At 38.8% G+C, this 17,495-nt stretch overlaps 1 protein-coding gene across 50 annotated transcripts in view; it reads left to right on the top strand.

The window, feature by feature from the left end:
- The window catches only part of MAP4K4 (mitogen-activated protein kinase kinase kinase kinase 4), a 190,947-nt gene that overhangs the window by 97,910 nt on the left and 75,542 nt on the right, over positions 1-17,495 (top strand). For all 50 annotated transcript variants that reach the window (XM_045054041.1, XM_045054047.1, XM_045054046.1 and 47 more), the window contains exon 4: positions 16,825-16,950. In XM_045054041.1, the coding sequence (XP_044909976.1) occupies positions 16,825-16,950 (126 nt within the window). The remainder of the gene's footprint in view (positions 1-16,824; positions 16,951-17,495) is intronic.

The raw sequence follows: 17,495 nt of genomic DNA, 5'->3' as shown, positions 1-17,495 counted from the left end.
ACTGCTAATGCTTATCTTCTCGATGGGAGGAAAGTGAAAATTTATCCTCCTCTTCCTCTAAGAAAGGTTTAGCTCACTGACAGTGGTATATGTTTATATTTATTATGTTATAATTTTATAATAGCATTTATTATAAGTTACATGTATTTGTGGTGTGTTAATTATAGCTCAATAAAACAGTAGGAACAAAAAGTTAAAGTGACTTCTGGAGTATTTTTGTTTTTTTATTTATGAAATATAGATAATCTAGGGAGAAAATACAGAGAAATAAAAGATGAAAAAGCATTTCATAATTCTGTCACCTTGGCTTAATTACTGTTAACATGTTAGTGTATATTTTTCTGTTTTCATATATTCTAGATACATATGTGCCTGTACATATAAAATTATCTTTTACATGATAAAATAGCCTTTTTTTCTAACATTAAAAGTCATGTACTTATTTAGAAAGTTGAAAGATGGAAAACCTTTTTTCCTTACACTGCCCTCTTCTCTCTACCGCTACCCCCCTCCCCCAAGATAAGTGTAGTTGACTGGTGTGTTTCCAGTCTTTTGCAGATTAAAGCTATTTCTTATTGCTGCTAATCACTTAAGGAACTCCCCGTTGAACATGTGTGTTTATTTACATGGCTGCATTTAGTTTAAAAATAAGTTCAGATTTATTTTAAGCTTTTTCCTAAATAATTTAGATCAATGCTTTAGTCTTATGTAGTCTCAAACATAAACTTCGTATAGATTTTTTTAAGTCACTACCTCACAATACCTTTAAGCTTGTTAATATTGTGTATATACTCTTTATATCCATGTAGTGGTTACTTCTGTCCATATACTTTGTTTGGACAGTGTAGTCTTTAGCTTGTAAAATATTACAGGACAGGCTAGTTTAAGTAACTTCATAATACTGTGTGACTGGAAACACTTTTTACTTTTAGTTGTTTTTCTATTTGGCCTATAAGATCTTGAAAGGTGGGCACTAATTGCTCCTGTACAACATGGTTACTTAATCTCAATACATTTTCTGCTTCTTAAATGACAAGGTATTTGACATTATCTTTATTATTTTAGCTCATCTGAATATAAGGAAAACTGGAATTAGGGAAAGGAAGCAGTATATAACCTAGGAGAAGCCTGATGACTGTTTGAAACTAATGTACTGTTTTAAATATCTTTGATAGATTCTGTGTATTTCTACTGATACTTGCTTCAAATTTTCCATCAGTTGCTTAATTGAGGTAGTTCATTCTCAGTATTTGTTTACATATTATCTTCAGCATCTGTTGCTTCATTTGTATGGAAGGCAAGATAGCCGGCTGCCAGCCCGTCTCTAAGCTGGACTGTGACCTCATGTCTGTGATCGATGGACACAGCTGTGGGGTTTCCATGTGTGCTTGGCAGCACCAGCACCAGAAACATCTGGTCTAAGAATGTAGTTCTCTTCTCCTGCAACCTTATGGAAATTATTTGGTGCATAGTGGAATAATGCCAAGCATCCTTACTCGATATAGAAGTCACAAGGGACTCAAGAGCCCAAGATGGTGTTCTTTGCAGACTTGAAGATATTGAATTGAAAGTATTATTGAGTATGTACCTATAAATCACTTAGTCCAGTGCCGATGCATACGTGCTGCTTTCCTTCATTCTAAGTTTAAGAAATTTTTGTTTTGGTATAACAGGTAGCAAAAACAGCAGTGAAGGCTATGGCCTAACAGAGTGAATTAGTTTGATTCAAATCCCACAAGAATTGCTGTGTCTGAGATGCATTTCTTAGCAGCTCCTGTACATTTTTAGTGAGGCTGTTTAAGGAAGATTACATAGTACCGCTGTGAGGTTTTTCCTTTATATAGGTATTAAATGTGTGTATTGTTTATATTTATCTTATATATTATTACATTTATACATACTATAGTTCATTTACATAATTAGTGTGTAATCAGTTAACCTCATTAGCTCTTGCATTGGCCCTTCTGGGGAAGTCTTTTGTCAAGATTGGCACTTGTTTTTGTAATATCTGAAGAGGTCAGAATACCGTTTTGAAAACATGAAGCTCTCCAGAATTTACTTATTATATGTCTAAGATTTTATGATTTTTTTTCTCCCAAGGAATTAAGCATATCATTATCTTTAGTTAAAATTAACCACTGAGGGCAACTGAGCTCTGTATAGCAAGCCCCAAATTAACCCCTTGTTTACTTTGGACTCTTAAGAGACATTTCTTTTTCTTAGAGAACCTTTAATTTTAAAGTCAGTTTGTCCCCCACTCTGTATCTGTGCTTGGCTAGATAAACAGACCAACCTAATTAATTCTGCAAACAGAGGCTACAATGCTCTTTTTGTGTCAGTTTTTAGCTCAAGACTTAAGTATTCAGTAGAAAGACTAACTATTGAATATGCACCAGTGTGTAAACATCCGTGCACAGTGAACGAGCACTGTTGATGAATTCAGATATGAAGTTGCCAATTTATACTAAACCTGACAGGAAAACAGAGAATTTTCTTGATTTCTCTTACAGATTTTGTTTTATCAGTAACTTAATCTAGGCTCAGAGAATGGGAAAATAGTTTTGCTGGTGAGTGTTGTTACTTCATTCTGTATATTAGTGATTCCTCTTGTCTGGATTTCTTTTAAACTGGCTTCCCAACACCCTTAGCTCTGTAATATCTGCCCACATGCACCCTAGAGATCTCTTCTCACCTCCAGGGCAACTGGTTGCCCTTTCCTGACTCCTGTCATTAGCCTACGAATTTCTGTGTCTTACCCTGCTCTCTCCCTTTCCAGTGCCTGCACAGTGTCTGTTTTGAAGTGAACCTTCAACATGCTGATTGAATACATTTGGTACCAATGGATGCGCATAGATAGGGATGTGGTTCTTGCTAAAAGGCTGTCAAAGTGACATAGCAACTTCCTGGCCTTCCATTTTTTGGGGTTATTGGTAGATGGTAAATTTAGCACTTTATATTGCTGGTTAGGGGTGGATGAATTGGGCAGGTTCCAACATGGTAATATTGTTCTCTGTTCTTATGAGTTTGGTTTGGTGAGCAAACAGCCTTTCAGGGTCTTCACTGGAGAAATTTATTTGGTAATGTAACTAACTGGTTTGTATTTTGATCTCTGTAAATCAGTATTTCCTCTCAGAGGGGATGCCATTTGGGGTACTTTGTGTGATCTGATGGTGATGATTTACTTTCTTTTGTTCCTTTGTGCAGAAATCCAGCATGCACGTACACACACACACACACACACACACACACACACACACACCTTATCTCAGGGGTAGGCATGGGGTAATTGGTGGTCCTTTTTCTTGCCCTAAGTGAGAGTTCTAGTTTTAAACGGTTACTCTGACTTGGCCAGCCTGACTTGGGAGGCTCCACACAAACACCATGTGTTTTGCTTCTGTGGCATTCAGAATACAGGGAGCAGATGATCCTAAGAAAGGGAGGACTGCCATGTTGTTTAGGGAGTGGCACTGTTTGACTTTTGTCAGAGAGCATCTGGAGTGTCCTCCGGCCTTCCTCTCAGATTTCTTTTCCAGTGACTCCAGCCTGTAGCTTAATTTTTCACTGTGTTTGTGGGTGTGTGTTATAGAAGGAGGGAAATGGATTAAGGAACATGATCTCAAGTTAATGAGCTATTTTTAGACCAAAATGACTTACCACAGTTTTGTGAGATACATACATAGTAGACTGCTTTAAAGTTCTGTATAAAGTGACTATAACAAAAAGTTTGCTATTCACTTATCTTTCTGGTAATCTAAAAAACAAAATCTGCACTTTTCCTTTGCTTTAAATAATTGCTGTACAGCTGGCTCGCTGCTGGTTGGGGTGGTGGGGGGATACATGAGGTGAGAGGAGCAAGGTTAAGGTAGGATATGAATTTATGTCTTCAGAATTGATATTGAGAATTTATTTTGGTTGGGCTGTTTAAATTGGATTACTTTAATCCTGTATTATTGCCTTCCACCCTATACTTAAAGATTTTTTTTCCTGGAAAACACTTTTTATTCCTATATGCATGTAAAGTTTTCATTTTAAATAATCCTGTTATCTTTTAAGATCACATTTAAAGAAAGATTTTTGATAGAATACAAACACTCCATATCAGCAATAATATGTATTGTGTTCAGAACATGTCTTAGAATGAAAATACTTGAAGGTGAGGCAGATTGAAGTGCCAGTGGTAGTTGTAACATTCCTTAAGACTTGGGATACATTGATTAACTCAATCTCAGAACAAATCACCTGATTTCTAGTTGATATCATATATTGAAGATAATTGGTCACCCATTCCCTTCAGTCTTTTGGGAATCTGGATTTTTTGTATCTTTCCATGTTTTTCCAAAAGGAGCACCTGCAGTTTAACACTGTATTCTTATATGAACAGAGGTAACAGCATCTGTGGTTCAGGAAACATGGTGCTAATCATTCTTTAGCACTAGACCTAATTTAACGATAGCAATCAGAAAGAAAATAGGCTATAGTGGTGTTCACTGTTTTGGTGGCTGGTTCTTGGTTTAGGTGATGGCTGGCATCTTTGCCTAGACTCTTTTAGCCCATCACAGCAGTGAGTCAGTAAGCCAGGCGAAGTGTGTGCTATTGATTGTCCACCTACCTGCAGCCAGAGGGCAGGTGATGCCAGAGATTCGTGTAGTTTGAGTTCACCTGGGCTACTTCTTTTACCTCTTACTACTTCCTACTTAGTTTAGGAATGCTTTTTGTTTAGAATTGTATTAAATGTTCTCTTTATAAAGCAAAAGATAATTATAGTTTATTTCCCAAACATAATATTTGAGTATCTACTATGTGCTAGGCACCATGATAGTCTTTGCATGTTACTGATGTTTTCATTCACTCATCCTGGCTTGTGACTCACTGGCCAAGAATGGATTAGGGTTTCCTCCACTTACATATAAAGACACTGAGGCTCTGGGATTGCACGCGCTCTCTCTCTCGCGCTCTCTCTCTCTCTCTCTCTCTCTCTCTCTCTTTCTTTTAAGATCAACTGTCTTACCCACATACTCAGTGTGACAGGCACTGTCAGGATACAGAGATGAACAAGATAGAGTCCCTGTCTTTGGAGCTTGTGTTCTCATAGAGAAGGTAGGTTTTAAACTAATCACTGTGGGGCAGTGAGTGCTATGGAAAGCAATTATCTGTCTCTAGAGCATGTGTTTCTTATGGTACTCAATGTTTTCATTGCTTTTTCTGGATTTTTCTGGAGCTCGAGACTTGCATTTGGCAGGGCTTTGGGGCAGAACTAGAGTGAGGCTTTTGAAGAGAATGGGCTTTCTCCAGCTGGGAGACTTGGTGACACTTTTTGATGAATTTCTGTGGCTATTATAGTGGGCTCTTTTGGAATATACTGGTGTTTGGTTCAGAGTAAAACTTCCCTGTAGGGTTTTATGAAGTGATGTGAGGTCAGTTTGTATATCTAGCACAGTGCAGATGGTGGCACTGTGGAATCAGATCTCCCACTTCATGGACTTTGCCACTGGCTTAGAGAAGGGTATGAATGGAAATGGACTGAGGCAAGATTTTCTTTAAATGTCCCCCTTTCCTGTTGGGACTTTGAAGCTTCTGGTTCCATATTCTCATTTTCTCTCTTCACATAATTTGGTGTGTCTTCTAAAAAGTTGGGAGGGAGAGAGGGCGCCTGGGTGGCGCAGTCGGTTAAGCGTCCGACTTCAGCCAGGTCACGATCTCGCAGTCCGTGAGTTCGAGCCCCGCGTCAGGCTCTGGGCTGATGGCTCAGAGCCTGGAGCCTGCTTCCGATTCTGTGTCTCCCTCTCTCTCTGTCCCTCCCCCGTTCATGCTCTGTCTCTCTCTGTCTCAAAAATAAATAAACATTAAAAAACAATTAAAAAAAAAAAAGTTGGGAGGGAGAGACACTTCAAATGGTTTTCCTAGTTGGAACTGAAAAATGAGGAGGTGAGTTTTAATTTGAAGTCATTATTTCTGGTGCCATTCTGTAGCTTTTCTCTGCTCTACAGTAGTGAGAAATGATCACATAGATTTAAGAAGTTTTGAGATGTGTTGGAATGGTCTCCATGTACATGGTAAGTCCCACCTTACCCAGAACGTGAGTGGATGTGGTATGCTATTCCCAAATGAATGATTGTACCTGAATTGTCACCTAAAAGCTCTTAAATGGGTGATGTCCCTCAGCAGTTAGAATATCTTGATTCTGTTTTCTGTTTTGCCCAAAGATATGTGGAACTTAGTCATTGTCTTCTTGAATCACTTCTATGGTAAGCATCTTTGAATACTTAGAGCTAAGGGAATGGTTCTTCCTATGTGGTTTCCACGAGGATCTTCCAGAGGTGTGAGAAATATGTGTCAGAGGTCTCTCAATTGTATTTGAATGGAAACTACCCTTTCAGAACAAAGAGGGGAGTCCCTTTGCAGATGTGCACATTATTCATAATGAAGGGAATTGTTTGAAAATAACAAAATGGTAACATACACACCTTTGAACTGAAGCTTATTTCCTTGTTGCCATAATTGGCACAATCTAGCTATTTTCTGTTATTCAGCAAGCTCCAAGAGTTACTTTGAAGGCACCACTGATTTTAACAACATGACCTTTGAAAGACAGTTTACCAAGGGTAGATTTTTACTTTTCTCTACATGATCATTGTTTGATTTCTTCTTTGTTCTTTTTTCACTCACCTACAGTGGTGTACCATGAAATATGTCAGGGTAAGGTAAGCTGGAATTAGGGTAGTTTATGAAGGGGCCAGTAGGGGAGACAGAAAAAGTGAGGAGAAGATTAAGATGAAACCATGAGACATACCAAAAATCTTTACTTGGCCATTGATATCCTCAAGACCAAATTAGAAACTTACTGAGCTGTGTAAATACCGACCATACACCCTCCCTACTCTAGCAGTGAGCACTTCTCCAAGAATGTTCTATAGAATACTTACTTCCGTCTGGCAATTTCTGTGCTTTTGATTAAGGCATAAACTAATAGCTTGCTTATAGCAATTGAGATCAAACAAAAATTGTTTTAATCTTACCAAAGTAGAGTGATTTTGCACATTCATTTTATTCAAGTTTTTTCCCATGTGTGATTAAATTTTCAAGGTCTCATGATTATATTCTTCCGGGGGGGGAGGGGGGAAGTGGGAACAGATAGATGTCTGTATGATGTGTAGGGGCTTTTATCCTGCCACCCTGGTTTAGGAATTGAGACATCTGTAAATCCAAGTTGTTGCTTTCTAAATGCACTAGATTCTAATTTAATAGACCACAAAAAAACAAGCTGTCTCACATTCCTTCACAGACAGATGCCCAAAAGGCATCACTGTTACTCCCTACAGTGAGGTGTAGGTAGTAGGTAGTTTACTGGTTTTGTCTGCTGATTCTATCATTGGTGTCAGTTCTGGAGTCATTTCAGTTGACCCCTCCACTCACCATGGGCATTTGTGCTGTTTCTTTGCATGGCTGGTAATTTTTAGTTGGATGTCAAACATGTGATTTTTACCTTATTGGGTATTGGATATTTTACATTCCCATATTATGGAGTTTCGTTCTGTGATACAGTTATTTACTTGAAAGCAGTTTGATCCTTTTTAGATTTTTTTGTTGGGATCAGATCAGCATTTAGTTTGGGCCTGATTTTGCCCTGCCATTGAGGCAGGAGCCTCTTGAATGTTGTACCCAAATTCCTGTGAATGGTGAGCTCTCCCAGTCTGGCCAGTGGCGACAGGTATTATTCTCTGTTCTTGTGAGCACTGTGTTCTGTTCCCCCTGGTGCTTTGGGAGGTTCTCTTTCTAACAACAAGGATGTGTTGAGCAGTGCTCTGCTGAACACTGAAGGGGGACTCTCAGGTCTCCAGAGCCTGTTTGCACTCTCTGTGCAGCAAGCTCTCTCTCCTCTCTGGTCTTTGTCCTATCAACTCCCCAGCCTCTCAACTCAGAGAATTGTCTGGGCTCTGATTGGATTTCTTCTTCCTATGCCAAAGCCTGGAATCTCTCTCAAGGTAGTAAGCTGGGACAATTATAAAGCTTTCCTGATGTTTCCCATCTCCCCAGGGTCACTGTCCTTCAATCTCTGATGTCCAGTGCCTTAAAACTTCTTCATATGTTTTGTCTAATTGTAGTTGTTCAATGGGAGAGTAAATCTGGTCCTTGATAATCCATTTTGGCCAGGAGCAGAAATCCCCATCATTCCTTTTAACTGCAGACATTTTTCAGAGCTCAGCCTTTATGTGACTCACCATGTCAGATATGAAGCAGGAGCTTTTGTGCTTGTGAGCACACAGATGGATCCAGTAGGAAATGCACAAACATGTACCACTTTGCAAACCCGTACCTTCTTCAGAGCTGTGCCCCTTGTTGGCATTCATTACTTGGGCCTGATTTTAGGGTTTTAAGCAAGACTCTATTCAGTGTGCACAGTATTCTATTCTTTTCTGGCTTGTACTGTGGGAAGCTTCATGGAGTTTGCTACTGGCTTAGAGAAGGGTATGAATGGTCCTAGGTAAGATTCTCTTTAAGCGATCCTTTGGCAGGTCAGAAAGGTGAAGATAGTATGATGGTTGATGGACTCCATTCGCCTTCTCCTTTGTTCTAGGAAAAACTTAAGCTTGGAAATTCTCAATCTCAAGAAGTTATGGGTCTGGATTGGTACCATCATGGAAGGCAAATTAATCAGCAAGGTTCTGGTACTTCAGGCTCCCATCAGTTTCTTCTCACAGCTGACAATTGGTGGAAGCAGCCCAAGCAGGGAGATTGGCGGTGATTCTAGAACAGCATGGAAGGGGTAAGGACCCTTATTCCAGAGAGACAGAAGGACTAGGCCATGTGAATTGCCAGAAACTAACTCACTTTGAATTCTTAGGGAGCTGTCTCCTCTAACCTAAACTCTTAACTTTGCCTTTACTAATTAGGAAAATAGTACATGTCAATTATAGAAAATTAAGTCAGTTTAAAGAAGAAAATATCTATAATCCAGAGTTAATCTTTGATAACATTTCTTTTTTCCTTGGTATATACTCATTAAAACATGTATGTAGTTATCGCAATATACTTGTGTTGAAAATGGCAAAAGTTGCTGTGAAAAACGTATTTTGTTTCTGAGTATTTGGGATTACTTATCTCTTCTTGGTCTCAATAAAACTGCAAGTTTAATTATGCATGGGGGAAGAAATCTTTCTTTCTGCCCTTCTAGGTTCTTGACCAGGGCCCCAGTAACATAAGATAGATTAGCGAGAAAGAAACAGAAGTCTATTAATATGTATTTCATATATATGTGGGAGCCTTTGCAAGAAAAATGAAGACTCAGAGAAATGGCAAAATCCAAATACTTTCATACTTGTTGAACACAGAGAGAGACTGTAGTGGAAAAGTAAATAAAATATATGGGGAGGCTAAAGGAAGATAAGAGATATGTTAACAAGGTTTGCTTATACAGAATTCTCTTGGCCTCAACTCCCTGTCTCTGGTGATGAGAATGTTTTTTTTTGTTGTTGTTGTTTTTTCCCAGTTGGTATAGGAAGGACATCTTTCACATTGGAGTTTTATCTCTAGCTTTCAGGAAGAAATGGGGGAGGTCAGCATGCCCTTCTTATACCTGCTGGGTTTTTTTTTTTTTTAAGTGCCTTTAGCTCAGAATAACCATTCTGTCTAAAAGCATATTTGGGGGTGACATATTCTGGTTTCCTTCAATTAACATCAAGTGGTTGGGGGATTTTATTTTGGCCACACACTTACCTAGCAGATTGGTTTTCCATTTCAGTCAGTGTCTAGGTTTCAGGTCCTGCTTTATGAAGGTTGACATACGTTAGGGTCCCCAACAGCAGGTATTCCAATTGTGTGTATATCTGTGTGTGTGTAAATAACTCCCTTATGAAGGAAGAAAATGGATGGATTCTGAAATCAAGTGCTAAGGCACTTGTACCCATGGTGTTATGTCCTGTAGATTGGGGCTTGAAGGCAACTATTAGGACTTCTGGTTGTTGATGACAGGAAAAGTTAGAAAGCTATAATAGTTTCATTTAGATCCGAGAGGAATAATGATCTGTTTTATTTAACTTTATTCTTTGAGCAAGGATCATCCTGTTCATTTGCCATGTTGTGCTTTTTGGTTGGAGGTTATCACAGAGATGTATTTTGGCTTCCTTGTGGTTCTTGGCATCAATCATGGAAGCATCCGTCTCCCAAGGTTGTTCATGGGGAGGAAAACGGAGTGAAGTTTATTCACCATCCTACATCATCTCGTCACAGCCTCCAGTTTTCCCCCATCACTCACCCCACCAGGTCCATCCAGGTGAATGGTGCTACTGTTTAATTCTCTTCTTTACCACGTACTTTCTAGATATCAGTTGAGTGATAAAATCTCATTGAAATACAGCAAATAGTGTGGCCTGGCAGACTTTGTACAAGACAGGAGCTAAAGGGCTCTGTGAGGACTTTGTTGTGTCTAGTAAAATTTCTGTATGGTGCCTATAGACAGAAAAGACAGAGCAGGTTAAGGGCTTCAGGGCCATTCCCTTTGACTTTGGAGTCTCAGAAGAAGTTCAGCAATAAAACTAGAGAGTGTGTCTTTTTGTCTGAAATGGGTCCAGAACAGCATTTCTTCTTGAATAAGATGTCTCAAGTGTCTGATTTCCATTTTAGTTATGTTAATTTTATAATTTTTCTGTGGGTTTTTATTCTGGGACTGATTGATCTTGGAAGATGTGGACTGATTAATTTTAAAGAACATGCCATTCCTTTGCTGGTCCTACAGAGCCAGATCCTATAACCTTTTTTTTTTTTTTAAATAATTTTTAAAATTTATTTTTGAGAGAGAGAGAGAGAGATGGAGCACGAGCAGGGAAAGGGCAGAGAAAGAGGGAGACACAGAATTCGAACAGAGCCTGATGAGGGGCTCGAATCCATGAACCGCAAGATCATGACCTTAGCCGAAGTTGGATGCCTAACCGACTGAGCCACCCAGGCACACCTTATAACCTAATTTTGTTGCAGCATTTTTTTTCTTTTTTTTTTATATGAAATTTATTGACAAATTGGTTTCCATACAACACCCAGTGCTCATCCCAAAAGGTGCCCTCCTCAGTACCCATCACCCACCCTCTCCTCCCTCCCACCCCCCATCAACCCTCAGTTTGTTCTCAGTTTTTAAGAGTCTCTTATGCTTTGGCTCTCTCCCACTCTAACCTGTTTTTTTTTTTTTTTTTCCTTCCCCTCCCCCATGGGTTCCTGTTAAGTTTCTCAGGGTCCACATAAGAGTGAAACCATATGGTATCTGTCTTTCTCTGTATGGCTTATTTCACTTAGCATCACACTCTCCAGTTCCATCCACGTTGCTACAAAAGGCCATATTTCATTTTTTCTCATTGCCACGTAATATTCCATTGTGTATATAAACCACAATTTCTTTATCCATTCATCAGTTGATGGACATTTAGGCTCTTTCCATAATTTGGCTATTGTTGAGAGTGCTGCTATGAACATTGGGGTACAAGTGGCCCTATGCATCAGTACTCCTGTATCCCTTGGATAAATTCCTAGCAGTGCTATTGCTGGGTCATAGGGTAGGTCTATTTTTAATTTTTTGAGGAGCCTCCACACTGCTTTCCAGAGCGGCTTGTTGCAGCATTTTTCATACATTGGTCTGTTTACTTTTGTTTGGTTGAATTGTCAGTGAATTTAAGTCAAATAACTTTTCATGTGTCTGAGTAAAAAAAAATAATAATAATTTTGATTAATTCAACTGGTATGGTACTGGATAATACTCTCAGGTGTAACTGGGATTTGCCAGGTAAAAAGGTAATATCTTCTCATTTTTGTACCAGTTTACAGTCACATAATGGAAGGTTCGGTAGTAGTTAATTAAAACAAAAGATTAAACTAGTCTTTAAAAATGGATATTTGCATTCTAAGTGTATATTCATTTATATATTTTGATGGTGAAATCTAACAGATATTTGCATATCTCATTTTATCAGCCCTCTCTCCACTAGCAAAGATACAGTGAATAATGAATTGCCCTTCCTTTTTTGTTCAGCTGTTAATGGGTAGATCTAATTCTATGCAGAATTATGCTGGGAAGAAAGATGATTACTCAGAACATTTCCCAGTCCTCTTGGATCCTCCCAGTTAGCTTATCTGAAGTCTGCCTGTCTCTCTTCACATTGTTACTGTCATCAGTGGAAGGAAAGAAAATTTGGGTAACAGTTTAAAAAATATTTTAAGGAGTCATTTTTTAAAAACTCACTAATCATATGCACTCCTCTGTGCTCAGATGATGGAGTGGGCAGGGCTTGCCCTATGACTTATTTATGAACCCATAGCTGCTTTTGAAAATTACCACTATTCAGATGTTTTCCCCTCCTCCAGCCTCTAAGCAGCCAAGGAAGGCAACAGAAAACTCCTTGCCTAGTCCTATTCCAGCCAGAGACAAAGACCTTTTCTATGAGAGTTGGCTCCCCTGGTTGGAGTCCAAAATGCTAATTGGCATCAGCTGCATTAAATCGCTGAGTGGAGCCTAGCAGCTGCCTCATCATGGAGAAAACCAGGAGGGAGCCTTCCTTTTTTCACCAAAACGTACCCTCTCTTCTCTGTAGTTACCTTTTTTTTTTTCTTTCATCTGTGTATGATTGTGGGCTCCTAAAGAGGAGAATGAAGGGCAAGGTCATTTGGACTTGGTCTAGACAGATGGGATATATAATCTTAGGTCCTGTCGTTTTGTCCATTCCACTTTCTTTCATATACAGGGTGGTTGTTAACTTTCAGTTTTAGCCTGCCCCGACTGTTTTCTACTGTATTTTTCTCAGGCTAAATGGGGCGTGTGGTGGTGGGAGTGTGTACATATTTAAATGTTGGAATGAGACCACCAAATTGTATTTAACTAATGACCAAAGGGAAATTTGAATTCAAAAGTTGGTTCATTATTACTCCAAAGACAACATGTATTATTATACACATTAGTCATATTTAGGATTCCAGTTGTAGTTGGCTCAAAGCCATTGGCAGATTCTACATTTCTGATGCTTTTTCTCCAAGGTGGGCATTCTTAATTAGTATATGACAGTTACTGGTGGTAAAATGCCCTTTTTATTTTATAAGATGTATGATGGTCATCTATTTTGAAATCATAGAAGCAAGAGAAGGAAGGTCCAAAGTATATATAAACGATTTCCTAAAATACTAGTTTGAGAGGCCAGTATGGTTTCCTCTCAAAATTTTTGGTAGTTCAGTTTCATATGCTTCCAGGATTTGACTACTTAAACCTTGGAAATACTCTGGCAAGTGGCATTGATCTGATTACTGTATTTATGGATAATACTTGGATGTTTCAGTTATATCAGAAAGGCTGTTGCTAAACTTGATTGTATTTAAGTTCTTATATCATATTTCATTGTTTCTAATATGTGGCCCAATTTCAAAAATGTATGTCTTATGGCTGATGGTGAATCATACTTTCATTACATGAAGTACTTCAGTGTCTCTATCTAGTGGCATCTTGGATTTAAGTAAATATATTGTGCTGTGACAGTCTGCCAACAGTATTTACCATTATGCATATTAAGTGTCTTTCACATCAGTGGACAGCACTGAATTTAAGCCTATGAGAATTTTTAAATATATAGAATGCATAAGAATTTCAATTCCATGAGCTCTGAAAACATCAAGTGCTTCTGGAAGCTCTTAATTCTTCTTATAAAGAATGGTGAAAAGGGGCACCTGGGTGGCTCATTCGGTTAAGCATCCAGCTCTTGATTTCAGCTCAGGTAGTGAGTGATCTCAAATGTTGTGAAATTGAGCCTGCTTTGGTCTTCGTACTGAGGGTGGAGTCTGGGATTCCCCCCCCCCCCCCCCCCCCCGGTCTTTCTGTCTCTGTCTCTCTCAAAATAAATAAATTAACCTTAAAAAAAAAAAAGTGGTGAACAAGTCAGATCCTAGAAGACACTGGTTTATGTTGCTAAAGAAAAAATATATTGAAACTAATCAAAATATGTTGTGATCCTTAATTATTACACAGGAAGCTTCTCATGGGAGAATTGTAGGTAACATTTGCTTTCTGTCAAGAAGTGAAACTTACTGGCAGAGTATCACACAGAATAATGACTCTTGGAATAATTTAGCCAATATGGGGAGTGGAAGGGAGGTAGGTAGGGATGAATCAATAAAAGCAAAGTCTGTGCAACCCAACAAGATGCACACACTGCATGTTATGATTGGCTACAAATACAAAATTAAAATCAATATTTTGATTTTCTCCTATTTTAGTTCACCATTGTTCTTTTTGTTTTTGTGTAGTCTTTATATCCCAGATCTTTGTACATTGATGATTTTGGATAAAAGGAAAAAAAAATCAAACCTTTAGCTGACTTTCTAATCATCTAATTGTGGTCCAGTGTACGGAAAGTGGGATATTTAGCTTTTCAGGGCACAACATGTTTAACCATAGGCCTTGTTCTAGGAGTGACAGTCACTGCATGCCTTTCCAATCAGGAGCACATTATTGGCCATAGGGTCATGTGCCACTTTTTGTTAGGAACCTATTGGTCTTGACAGGTCCAATTAGGGTTGTCCTGGGCTGCTCCTGGATACTGTTGGGAGTGAGCTGTAAGTTGTGGTGACGCTGGAGAGAGAGGCTTCATGTGTTGTGTGCCAGCAAGTTGTGGTCATTACACACTCTGTGTGTGTATGTGAGCATGTGGAAAGAGCAAGAAGATAAAGCTTTTAATGAATTGGGCCTTCTAGCTGTGTTTTGGACATGCTTCCTTCCTTACATTAATAAAAATTGTCACCCTTTTATGTTTTAGTATAAAGTTTATTTTAAGAAAAGTCCCAAGTAGGAGTGTGTTCTTGTGTATACTAGCCAGGCTTAACACTGCTTTTGTTTAGGATTAAGATAGTTATCCTGGTTATTCAGTATCTCAGTTTTCATTGCTACTCTCAACATGGCCATGTTTAAATCACAGATTGAAGTGATATATTTGGTGTGTTTTCATATATACAGGGTTTGAATGAGAATTAGTACACAGATTATTGTATGGACTGTACTTGGCCATGTGACTCTGCTCCGTGTTTGCAGTCACCATCTGCTAAAATCACATGACAATTATGCCTATTAATATACTGTAATATTCTAATGTACTTATGTCTGGGGACCAAGCTGGAGGCCACCATCTGAAAAATCACTGTACTGAGGGACACCTGATTTGACTCAGTAGGTTGAGCGACTGACTTCGGCTCAGGTCATGATCTCCCAGTTCATGAGTTCGAGCCCCACGTCGGGCTCTGTGCTGACAGCTCAGAGCCTGGAACCTATTTCAGATTCTGTGTCTCCCCCCTCTCTACCTCTCCCCTGCTCACACTCTGTGTCTCTCTGTCTCTCAATAATAAATAAACATTAAGAAAAATTTTTTTAAAAAATAAAAAAAAAAGAATCACTGTACTGAGTTTGTTTTGTTACATGTTGGGTTTCTAAAGCAGTAGTGTACAGTTGCAAGTTGTATTTTAAGAAATTTTGGTTTTTCATTTGGTGTCATCACTAATATCTAATTAATAATGTTGTAGTTTTTATCTTAACAGTATTTTCAAACCAAACTTTAGATCCGTGAGGCCTTATAAATGGGTTTTGGAGATGCGAGGCTGTCACAGTAGGTTTCTTCAGCCTGTGTGCATGCATGTTCTTTCACATGCACTATCTTTCTCTTACACACCTTGACTACTTAGAAACGCTGAGTCTTCCCTGGAGAAGGAAGAACATCAGTTGTAAGTGGATTGAGCATGTCAGTAAATATATGTAATAAAGGGAATTCTAGAGATCTGATTATCCAGTGTTTCTCTAAGATCATTATCCTCCCCCAGATGCTGTTTTTCTAGCCAGTGTGGTTTTTCTCTTTTCCCCCACCTTCTCTCCTCTTCATCACTTTAATTCTGCTTTCCTCTCATTCTCCTGCTGTCCATAAATCTTACTTAACATAACTCAGCAGGTAGTTTGGCAGACTCTCTCTGTGTCATGTGTATGCACCAAGGGACAGAATGCCCATGCTGTTGCAGGTACTGCCCCAGGGGTGTATGAGAGAGAAAGGTGGAGACTGGCAGCCCTCACCATTCACAAGGACAACTTATTTTTATTTTCCAGACCTGTGTCACCATCTGTTTCTTTCATTCTCCTTCTGATCTTCTCACACAAACTCTACATTTCTTCCTCTGTTCATCTCATTTTAATAAAGCAAGAGTCTGGGGGGTGAGCCAAGTCTAAAACAACCTGCTGTCGCTGAATGATGTTTTATTACTGTGGCTCGCCGGACTCACCTGGATCTCTTTTCGGGGTAGTGGATCTCATTAAGCATGCCATCCGTCCAGGGCCTGCAGTGCTGCTCTATATTCGGTAATCTGCCTGTGGCCACACCAGAAGGTAATGCTTTCTGCAAGGTTGTTACAGGTGAAGCTTCTCTGCCTTTGGTGTGCCAGATGATTTACATGCACAAATCTTTTCTAGAAAAGAAACAATTTTTCGTTGTAATTAGTTGAAATAGTACCAGTCAGTTCTCTTTTTTCCTCGCATTTTTACAAATGAGCAAATTGAGGTTCAAAGGTCATAGTTAATGGAATAGCTGCTCCATGCTACATCTTATATATATCTGTAACTTTTATACTTACTTATTTCTTGCATAGCTTGTAATCACATTTCAAAGGGTGAGTCTTGTTGAAGTCCCCAATTCTTGTCACTAGGATAAAGTGAATGTATGTCTCTCCCTTGTGGGAGGGGCTGGGAACTTGTGTTATTGCCTGTGGGTGGGGAAGGTAAAATGCACATCATTCAAAAGCCACACATTTTATTTTTATTTTTTTCTTAAGGATGAAGAGGAAGAAATCAAACTGGAGATAAATATGCTGAAGAAATATTCTCATCATAGAAATATTGCAACATATTACGGTGCTTTCATTAAGAAGAGTCCTCCAGGACATGATGACCAGCTCTGGGTAGGCAAATGTTTCCCGAGGGTTTTGTGAGGTTTCCTCTTTAGTTGTACTAAAAAGGACAGTAAGGACCTTCCAGAGGGAGGGGAGAGAAAAGCAAAGACAAAGGGGGTAGTGCCTGGTATCTTCCTTGGCTTTCTTGGTTAAAGGTTAAACAGTCTTGGCTGAATGTTTATTTTTATGTTGGCTTCACTTTGCGTGGAAAAAAGTTAACTTCATGTTTCAGGAATAAAATGGCACTTTTTAAAAGTAATGTAACCAAAACGCAAGGAAATTAGGAGCTCGGAAATTAAACCAACAATAAAAACTTTATTTATGGAAATTAATACGGAAGCTCAACTAAATGCATCTTCTTTGCCATCTGGAAGGGGACAAGTCACAAGAAAACAGTATGACAGTATTTATTAATAATATTAATGATGACAATTAATTGAAAGTATTAAATTCCAGGGATATTCCTAGAATTGATAAACATTCAGCCTTATCTCTTACTGAGCCACGTCTGTCTTGAAGATAGTGACACTGACATGCTGTCAGATCTGTGGTTA

The sequence above is a fragment of the Felis catus genome, chromosome A3 (genome assembly GCF_018350175.1).
Source record: "Felis catus isolate Fca126 chromosome A3, F.catus_Fca126_mat1.0, whole genome shotgun sequence".
NCBI lineage: Eukaryota > Metazoa > Chordata > Mammalia > Carnivora > Felidae > Felis > Felis catus.
The sequence above is the reverse complement of the archived record's forward strand: the minus strand, read 5'-3'. Positions and strand labels throughout refer to the sequence as shown.